The sequence below is a fragment of the Squalius cephalus genome (genome assembly GCF_949319135.1).
Source record: "Squalius cephalus genome assembly, chromosome: 14".
NCBI classification, from domain to species: domain Eukaryota; kingdom Metazoa; phylum Chordata; class Actinopteri; order Cypriniformes; family Leuciscidae; genus Squalius; species Squalius cephalus.
In genome coordinates this window covers 36,953,688-36,964,216 of record NC_137135.1, presented here as the reverse complement: position 1 = coordinate 36,964,216, position 10,529 = coordinate 36,953,688, and the positions used below count along the sequence as shown (strand labels likewise).

The 10,529-nt window shown below is 37.6% G+C and overlaps 2 protein-coding genes across 5 annotated transcripts in view; both read right to left on the bottom strand.

The window, feature by feature from the left end:
• Positions 1-718: 718 nt before the first annotated feature.
• On the bottom strand, positions 719-9,251 carry aurkb (aurora kinase B). The gene is made up of 9 exons (XM_079893381.1): positions 9,159-9,251; positions 8,756-8,794; positions 8,573-8,612; positions 8,304-8,337; positions 7,971-8,159; positions 7,130-7,268; positions 5,980-6,128; positions 5,653-5,827; positions 719-1,177 (listed from the first exon to the last, which is right to left on the bottom strand). The coding sequence occupies exons 1-9, from the start codon at positions 9,162-9,164 to the stop codon at positions 995-997; spliced, it is 954 nt and encodes a 317-aa protein (XP_079749507.1). The 5' UTR covers positions 9,165-9,251; the 3' UTR covers positions 719-994.
• Positions 9,252-9,792: 541 nt separating this feature from the next.
• Positions 9,793-10,529, bottom strand: part of tmem107 (transmembrane protein 107) — a 3,476-nt gene continuing 2,739 nt past the window's right edge. For all 4 annotated transcript variants that reach the window (XM_079893255.1, XM_079893257.1, XM_079893256.1 and 1 more), the window contains exon 6: positions 9,793-10,176. In XM_079893255.1, coding sequence (XP_079749381.1) covers positions 10,122-10,176 — 55 coding nt within the window. In that variant the 3' untranslated portion in view covers positions 9,793-10,121. The remainder of the gene's footprint in view (positions 10,177-10,529) is intronic.

Sequence of the window (10,529 nt, the reverse complement as noted above, 5' to 3'; positions counted from 1 at the left end):
GTATAAAAACTGTTAAATATATGTATTAATAAGAATTCATTCAAAATGGCTCATTTATATACCCGATTGTCACACTTAAATAAAGAGTCACACATTCCCGCTTTTCAAACGGACTGATATTACTGAAGACTCATGTTGTGATTATGTTGTCTTGTTCATTTGGGATGTAATAAATTATTTTTAAAGCAGCAGTGTAATGCCCTTTTCACAAGATGTAAAATAAGTCTCTGATGTCCCCAGAGTGTGTGTGTGAAGTTTTAGCTCAAAATACCCCACAGATATTTTTATATAGCATGTTAAAGTTGTCACTTTTTGAGGGTGAGCAAAAACACTGTTTTTGTGTCTGTCCCTTTAAATGCAAATGAGCTGCTGCTCCCGGTGCAGGGGGCGGAGCTTCAAGAGCTCGTGTCCTTTTACCTCACACAGACATGCACTGATCATTTCACAAGCTTTTAGGCTTTTATGTTCAAACCGGAGTCAGATGATGTCAGAGTCAATGATGGAGAGACTGAAGAAGAAGTGACATGTAGAAGCAACAGGATATTTCTGAATGGTTAGTTAGATCAATCAGAGCAAATCAAGACGCCACAACACCAAACATACTAGAAAGCTCTTACTTTAATATAATTTGACAGGTTCAGCACAAGACAGAAGAAACATTCATAGAAGATAGTAAAACACACATGAATATGAACAGAGCAGAGAACTACAGCTGTACAAGAGTGTAAAAGGGAAGAGAACAAACTCAGTCCGTTTACAACAAACATCTCAGACTCATTAACATTCAAAGATCTTTAACCAATCAATCACACACACAGAATCAGAGAGACACACACACACACACACACACACACACACACAGACTCACAAACACACAGCAAATCTTGCCCTAGATCAGGCGGTTTTGCCATTAAGTGTGACAGCACAGCACAAACCACCAGTGAAGTGAACCAGCGGATCTGAGTGTCTCACTCAGGTCCTTGCGCTGATGTCATCAGTGGTGTGCGACGGCCTGTGGGTTGTAGACGGGCGGCAGGACTCTGCGTGAGTTTGCTTTGACCCACGGGTGCTCGATCACGCTCCTGAGCGGCAGACGCATGGAGGGACTGTGGCGGAGCAGCTTCGAGATCAGGTCACGAGCGCCGTCAGAAACCACTTTAGGGAACTGCAGATCCACCTGAGAGACACACACACACACACACACACACACGGTATTCAACAAACATCAAAAACAAAAGCTACAAACAGTCCCTCCAGTTTTTCGCGATTCCGCGATCGCTGAATACAACGCAAAATCAACAAATTGTCGCATTTTTTTGCGATCCTGCATAATTCCTAATTTAACCGCAAAATATTCACAAAAATTAAAAAGACCTCACAAAACATTAAATTATAAATCACCCACTTTAATTATCTCTAGTTTAATTAAAGTTTCAATGCATTTTACGTGGATACAGATGTTGCGCACGCGTGACGGTCTGTCAGAAACATGGCGAAAGAAAATTAGTCTCACCTGCCCTCTCACACAAGCGCCAAGGAGCGGGCTAAGCAATATCCTGATATTGCACGAGAGTGGGGGTACATTTTTTTGTGTTGACCGAGTGACTGCCTGATAGTCCAGGCGTTTTAAGCCAAAATGGGGGTCAACCGTGAACAAATTGCAACAGAAGCAAACTCAACTGATGTTGTATCCTCAATATGTCCCGAGTAAGGAAAAGAAAGCCCCGAAGAATCCCATTAGGGGAAAGTTTAGAAAAAGACCCAAATATAGCCTATTCATACGCCTATTCATTCTTCTCACGTGAATAGGGTAAAAAATTAACCTTTAGATATCACCATGAAAATTACTGAGTTGATTACTTACATCAAGACAAACAAAAAATGTATTACAAGTTTTTTTAAATTGTTTGTTAACATGGACAAACGGTGCATAATCTAATTACAGATGTGCTAATTTGCATAAATACCACAACAGGTCTAAACATAGGGTATATCCAGGTGAAAATGTCTTGTTGAATCTTGTTAACACATAACAGTAAAATACTTGATGTTAAGGTCTGAATGAACCCATTTAGGCTACCCATGAGCATTAATACATAGAGGCAGGAAGAAGTACTTTAAACCAGCCTTTATTAATTATTATTGCAGAGATGGGGTTTGGGGCTGGGTCCGTGGGACTGTTTCTGGGGTTCACTTTTTATTTTGCCTACCTTTTGTCTTCTGCATTCTCCTTATTGTCTCCTGTTCTTGCCTCAGTCTCGTCCCCCAGAAACAGTCCCACAGACCCAGCCCCAAACCCAATCTATCTAGGCTATAAATTACAGAAACATCTGTCTGTCTGTGTGTGTGTGTGTGTGTGTGTGTGTCTGTTCCTCGCATATCTCTCGAACCGTTAGTCCGATTGATTTCAAACTCGACAGGTGTCTCGCTACGGGCACGAGTAAGTGCAGTGCCAAGTTTGACATTGTTTGGATGAGAAATGCTAAAGATATCGTTAAATATATCATTTTTAAAAGGTTGTGGTTTAAAAATAAACATTCTGACAATCTGTCAGCTACACTGTTTACTTCTGAATATTATAGTTTGGTTCCAGAACGTGATAAATCCATCGATCTATAAATTACAGAAACGTCTGTCTGTGTGTTATTCGCATATCTCTCGAATGTGAGATAACCACTAAATGTGTGAAAACCACTATTTTCTGTTTCAAACTTTCACATAGCATCTTTAGGTTATAATAACATAAAAAATTCAAATCCAGATTTTGATTTTCAAAGATTTATTATAAAAACGGATTATTTGTTCCCAAAAATGCAATAAATTCATGACTTTTTTTTTTTTTTATGCAATAAATCCATTGAATCAATATAAAGTTATTTTTGATCATATTGCCATCGCAAGAAATATCTCCTGAACTTTAACGGCGGTCAGCTCAGAAAAACTGATTTTGCACGGGCACTTTGCACTGCTCCCTGAATTGAGGCACTTATTCATTTGTGGATGCAAACTGAATCTGTAAGTCAGCTATGCTGTTTACTTCTGAATATTATATTTCATTCGTGTGCGCTAAACATTATCGCTACTGCTTAATAGTAGCCTATGCTATTCACCAACTAAACATATCCTATTCAATGCGTTCACAGTCTCTTTCACGGGCATCATTTGTAGTAGCCTACTCACAAACTGTTTCCTCAAGCATAGCGTTTTCTCAGAGTTCACTGTGTGCTTTCTACCATGCACAAATAAAAATGTCCCTGAACTTTTGCTGTGTAATTGTAACAATGAGCACTCAAACACACCAAACCAACAATTACTAAAAACACACACAAAAACTGATTTTGCACGGGCATTTTTTGCACTAGTCTCTTAAACATTAATAAAGGCTGGTTTCTAAAGTACTTCTTCCTGCCTCTATGTATTAATGCTCATGGGTAGCCTAAATGGGTTCCATTCAGACCTTAACATCAAGTATTTTACTGTTATGTGTTAACAAGATTCAACAAGACATTTTCACCTGGATATACCCTATGTTTAGACCTGTTGTGGTATTTATGCAAATTAGCACATCTGTAATTAGATTATGCACCGTTTGTCCATGTTAACAAACAATTTCAAAAAACTTGTAATACATTTTTTGTTTGTCTTGATATAAGTAATCAACTCAGTAATTTTCATGTTGATATCTAAAGGTTAAATTTTTTACCCTATTCACGTGAGAAAAATAATGAATAGGCGTATGAATAGGCTATATTTGGGTCTTTTTCTAAACTTCCCCCTAATGGGATTCTTCGGGGCTTTTTTTTCCTTACTCAGGACATATGGAGGATACAACATCAGTTGAGTTTGATTCTGTTGCAATTTGTTCACCCTTTTTTCCTAAAACGCCTGGACTATGACTGCAGTGTGTGTGTGTGTGTGTGTGTGTGTGTGTGTTTGTGTGTGATGACTGCGTGTCACCGCCTGTCAGCGTAAATTCTCTTTATAGCGCTTGAACAAATACACATAGCAACAATTACTTCAAAATATTCATCTTGGCGAGTATTTATGTAAAACTATCAGTAACTGATTGGGACGTTTGTCATTACTGTAGTAGGTCTTAAAGTGACAGTAACCTAATTTACCTGCTGTTGTCAGTGTTGTTAATGTTAATCAAGCAACAACAATAGGCTACAGCACAATAAAAAAAAAAACGTAAATTATCCACTGTTTGTAACTGTATCCTTGTATTTATTTGTCCTGTTTTGTTTCTTTTTGTTATTTGTTCCTTTGTTCTTATTTCATTACTGAGTGTTTAGGCCTACTTGATTATTTAAATAATTTCTTGGATGTTCCTGGTTGGGCCCATAGGTTGTTTTAAAAGTTAATTTGATGAGAATTTGATTAGACCAAAATAAACACCTTTATGCATTTTGTTTGTGATTTGTGTCATGTATGACTATTGTGCATCTGACATAATACTTTTATGGTAAATGTGATGTCCTAATTATAAAATATAAAAATCGCAAATTTTCACACAAATTTCTGGAAATTACCACCACAAAATTAGTCATTTTGATCGCAAAAAAAAAAAAACCCCCCACAAAAACATCGTGAAATCCTGGAGGGACTGTACAAAATAATAAAATAGCAGTCAAGAATACTTTGCATTCTCAAAAGCTTGAAAATATCAAAACTTAAGATTTTAACTCCTGAAAAAATTATGAAATCATCATAACCTCCAATTAATCATATTTAAAGAATGCAGTGTTTCCCCTACCATTATATAAGGGGGGCGCCAAGTAAATTTTATTTGATTTTCTTTATAGCGCCAGATTACAATTTGTTATTTTATTTAAAAAAAACTAAATAGCCCTTAAGTAGCCCTCAACACTCTTCCTTACTAGCTCTCCTGCTCAAAAGTCAGTTTCATGGTCAAAATGAACACAGATTGACCTAAAAATTTAGTTATTTCACCATAAATGCATCCTCAAGTTGCAAGTTTTCTAAAAGGATAAGTTCTCTAAAGTTTAACCTGTTTTTTTTTTTTTTTCAATTCGTACATGTACTTGAGGAAATTAAGAGTTTCATAAAAAAAAATAAAAAATAAAAAAAAAGACATTTTATTGGGTTGTTTAAAATAAGCATAACACATTTCAATTATTTAGGATGTGCAGGAGTTCTATGACGCTGATGTGACTTTTTTTAGCTGAAATTTAAATTCAGTAACAACTCCACAAAACGGCACAAATTTCTCCTTATTTATGTAAAAGAAAATTGCTATAAAAACATTGGAAAATTTTAGAATTTGGATTTTTCTGAAAGAAATTTCTTAACTTAAGAAAAATTGAGAGGCCGGCCTTTTAGAACCCGAACCCGTGGTGTACTGTTCACCATGATGCTTTTAAATAGCTTGAAATATGATTGAAATCACTTCAAAAAAAAAAAGAAAAAGAAAAAGAAAAGGAAGATACAGTTCAGTGCAACATGTGCAGTCATAGACTACATAAAATGATCACATCAGTGTTATAGTTGTTTGCTTGGAACATGGTGAGTTTTTGTAATCAGGCTCTCAATTTGTATAAAAATTAGGATTTAGATTTATTGGCTTTCAAAAATAAAGAATTATCAGGCATATTTTCATATGGGTGCATCCCTAGAGAGGCAGAGGCAGACCTTGGTGATGCGCTTGTAGGTCTCGGTGTGGCTGGCCGTCTCGAACGGAGGGTTTCCCACCAGACACTCGTAGCACAGCACGCCGATACACCACAGGTCCACCTTCTCATCGTGTGTGTGTCCCTCGATCATCTCCGGCGGCAGGTAGTCCAGCGTGCCACACATGGTGCGCCGTCTGAAACACACACACACACACACACACACACGAGTAACGGACGGTCGGTTCAGTTTCTGTACTGTTCCTTTGTCTACTGTCATGTTTCTTTGTATCATATTGTAAAGTGACCTTGAGTTTGTAGAAACGTGTTATTATGGGGTGTGTGTTACCGTAGCGACGGCGCATGGACGGACCAGCCGAAGTCTGCGATCTTTAGTTCTCCTCTGAAGCCCAGCAGGAGGTTCTCAGGCTTGATGTCTCGGTGGATCACCTTCTTCTCGTGACAGTAGTTCAGAGCGTCCGCCAGCTCCTCCATGTACTACACACACACACAGACCAGCATCAGTGCGCACAACAGACCGGGCTCGTACAGATACTGGAAAAAGACTTTCAAACACTACTTTTTTTGGTTTTCCAGGACTACAATCAGAGATTTCACTCAAGCAATATCTTTTTTAAACACTACTTTTTTTATCTATTTTTTAAACCCAAATTACAGATATGAGGTATCCAAAATACAACGCAATTAATAATATATATTAATTACAACGTTTATAATGGCTATTATAGTTCAATCAATAACATTTTCTATTATAATGCTGGCGTACTTATCGAGAAAAGGCCTGATGGGGGTTTATCAGATGGGCTACAGCGTTCATTTTGCATGAAAAGATTGTATTTATGTTTTTTTTTTATATATACAATTTCATATATTGTATTTAAATAAGTCAAGCACTTTTCAAGCACCTCTTCGTAAATATGGAAGTTTAAAGGTGCAATGTGTGATAATTCTGAGGATCTATTGACAGAAATGCTATATAAGATCCATAACTATGTTTTCAGTGGTGTATAAATACCTTACTTAATGAACCATTATGTTTTTATTACCTTAGAATGAGTCATTTATATCCACATAACCGCGGCCACCCCTTCTATGAAGGTCGACATATCGTGACGTCATGTTTCTACCGTAGCCGACAGCGAACAAACAGCGCTACAGAGCGCGCTTTGTCACTAACTTGAATGAGAAGCAGACGACGACATCTTCCGATCCTACGTCGCCCACCGTAGCTTCTCATTCGAGTTTGAAATTTGAGGGATGTGAAGTGAGTGAATATCTGATTGCAATTCGTAATCTCACCACTAGATGCCGCTAAAAATCACACACTGCACCTTTAAGGGTTTTCCCAGGAAAAGTTCCCATTTCTAAAAGTAAAATCCAAGTACTTTGAGCGCCTTGAACGAACCCTGACAGACCATGACAGCGGGGTGCGGGGTGTGTGTGTGTGTGTGTCTGTGTGTGTGTGAGAGATCACTCACGGTGGCGGTGCGCTGATCATCGAAGCGTCCGCAGCGCTGGAGCTCCTTGTACATCTCTCCGCGCGGCGCGTACTCCAGGATCAGATACACACGCGAGTCGTCGTAGAAGTAGTTGTAGAACTGCAGGATGTTTGGATGCCTGTACACACACACACACAGCATTAATTTCGTTACAAAATTACCAAAACATTTTCACAGACGAAAACGAGGCGATAACTTTGAATGGCAAAAATCATCAACATTTTTGTCAACTAATAAAAACTAGATAAAAATGTTCGGTAGGGACACGTAAACCGTGTGAGAATATCAGATGTGCATCAGATCCGCACATTCAGTCTTAAAGTGACAGTGCGTAATAAACCTAATGCCGTCTGTGTCTTTAATATTAATCAAACAACAAAAGAAAAAGAGAAAAGCATTCACTGCTTTAATAAGGACTAATTATTTCATTTATACAAATAAATACAGTCAGTGAAAAGAAGAGCGTTCTACTTTAGGAGAAGTGGTTTTATTTAATTAAGATATTTTTAACATCACAGCAGTTATATCTGTGTCTGTGTTAAATGTTCAAGGTTAATAGATGTTTACTCAGAGTATATAGCGGGTTTGGAAATTTTAGAGAAAAATTCTAATTGAATGCATTACAATTCAACTAAAACCTTTAGATTTTAGTCGACTGAATCTACTGTAGATTTAGTTGAATAAAAACTTTATATTTCTTCAACTGAAACAATTCAGATGACTAAAATATGACAAACTAAATAGCATTTTAGTCAAAAGACTAAAACTAAATCAACATGAAGGAATAGCATCCACAGCTCAAGCACACACACACACACACCTGAGGTGCGACTGGATCTCGATCTCTCTCCTCAGCTGATGCTCGACTCCCTCCTTCTCCATCTGAGACTTGAACAGGACCTTCAGCGCCACGACGGCCTTCAGCTTGCGCTCTCTCGCCAGATACACGTTCCCGAACTTGCCCTTTCCCAGCGGACGCCCGATGTCGAAGTCTTTTATGGAGAACTTCCTGGAAGAGCAGTTAATATTAAACACACTGATGTTCTTCCTCAGGGTTTCGTTCTCGTTCTCCAGTACACACATCTAAACGCTCTTAAATCAAGATACTGATCAGGTGTAACTTCATATTCACACAGTTTTACAGTGAACTCACTTTGAGCTCGACTTGACTGGAACTCTCCCAGGACCTGAAAGAAGACTATCTATCAGTGATCATGGTTTAAACTATCATATGCAACAAAAATGGCGTTTTAGTACGTCTGTGAGAATTAAGATCATTTATAATCTAGTGCACTGAACAGTTTCACCCGCCACACAGTGAAGTATCTTTGACACCACCTTCACAGCCATGTTGCCATCATCCACATCTTTATAGTTAGTTTATAAAGAGGGTTTGTTCATGGCACATTCTCAAGGTTTTACCTGAAACAGTGTGTGTGTCTGGATTCATCTCACCAGCAGTCTGAAACACACATACACACACACACACACAACATGAGCATCAGACACAGCAGTGACGTAGAGCTGGAGAAGAGCACGTGATCTCTGTAAACTGCACTATGACTCGCTAAATTAATATAAATATCATGTTATTGTTTGTGTCACCTGTGTTTGCAGAGCTCTGGGTTCCCTGTTCTCTTTATTCTGATTAAAAGAAACACAAAAATATCTTAAACAACACACACTGAACAAATAAAGCACTTCCAACAATAAAAATAAGACAACCCTGAAAAAATAAAGCACTTAGGCTATTTCAATAACAATAAGACAGCTCACATATGGGTTACTTAACCAAAAGAAATAACTTTACAAGTCTTACTAATATATAACGTTAACGTCTGAGTTAATTTAACGTTACTACTCGTAGTTTCACTCGGACAATGACGCTTAAGACCTTGATTTGATACAGATCAATCCCTCCGCTACACTGACATCTTCTACATACACATATACATATATATAAATGCACTTATACTGAAAATAAATTATCTATATGCGCTTATTATACCTGCATGATGAAGATTCCTCTGTTGTTCTTGTATCTGCGGCTTAGCTCTTCCGTTTAACCGCCTGGATTTAAAATGAAACCCAGCTGTTCTGCTATTGGCCCAACCGCCGTACACTTATCGCTGATTGGCCTGTTAAAAAGAACATTCATTGGGCCGCGACCTGCCAATCACTTTGGCCCCGCCTCAGAGCTTTTACACAAACAGCGGCACAGTACCACAGACTGTACATATTATACACTTTCAGATCATATGATTTAAAACTGTGTGTGGAATTAAAATATATATCTATTTCCTGTACATTTATACCTGTACTCAACATAAATGTATATATTACCATTATTGAATATGTAGCGAAATCCCATTTCCGACACAGACATCAAAGCTTTAATATATTAGTAATTATGACATAAAAAGTCGAAAGTATAAGATACTAAGACATAGTTTATACATTAATAGTCGTCACTTCATAATTATTACTTTGATCTATTTTTCAACTTTAAATATCATCATTTTGACATTTTAAATCACAATTTTTACTTTTTGTGAAACAACCCAGGTGAAAAAAGACGTATTGTTAAATGCATTAAACATGCATTATAGTATATGTGTATTAAAATAAAAACATACTCAAGTACAATTTTAATACATTTAATAGACCACCTTTTTTTTTTCATGTTACAGAAATAGGCTTCAGTAAATATGTATGTGTACATCTTCTTTGTATAAAATGCATATTAAGTCCTCAAAACTCTAATAGACAACAATGCACACAAATTCACTGTGAAAATGTACATTTAATTCCTTTCTAAAACACACAGAACAGTGAAACGGCTACAGATCTCTCCATATCTCCAGATGAAGAGTTGAGTACAACACTGAGGAGAACACGAGACGTCTCTATCTGTCCGACACACTCTTGATCGAGTGTTTTCTTCTGCAGGGTCTTCATGTCCTGAAGAATCTCATGCTGACTTCAGTGAAATGAGCAAAAAGAACTCGAAGAGCGCTGGAAACACACTGTCACACACACACACACACACACACACACACACACACACACACAACAAATGACGAATTATGACTTGTTGGTCAAAACTATTTGAGCTACAGGAAAGCTTATAAAATGGTTTTAAAGTGCCCCTATTATACTCTATTAAAGGCTCCTAATGTTGTTGAGTTTCTCCTACAACAGCTTCACACTCATCTAAGGTCAAAACCACTTTAACGTCCTCATAATCTCCAGTGCAGCGTCAGCTCTTTCCTCTCAGTGTCTGAAACGCTTCAGTCTCTCTAAGCCCCGCCTCTCTGAGAGCTGCTCTGCTCTGATTGGTCAGAAAGCAAACGCTCATTATCATATCTGAATCTCAGCT

Bases quoted from the DNA above. Each gene is read 5' to 3' on its own strand.
- aurkb (XM_079893381.1), bottom strand. The intron at 8,613-8,755 runs GTGACACAAACA...TGTGTGTTTCAG, and splicing joins CCAGAGCTCTGCAAACACAG to ACTGCTGGTGAGATGAATCC. The intron at 8,160-8,303 runs GTGAGTTCACTG...CTGCTCTTCCAG, and splicing joins CCAGTCAAGTCGAGCTCAAA to GAAGTTCTCCATAAAAGACT.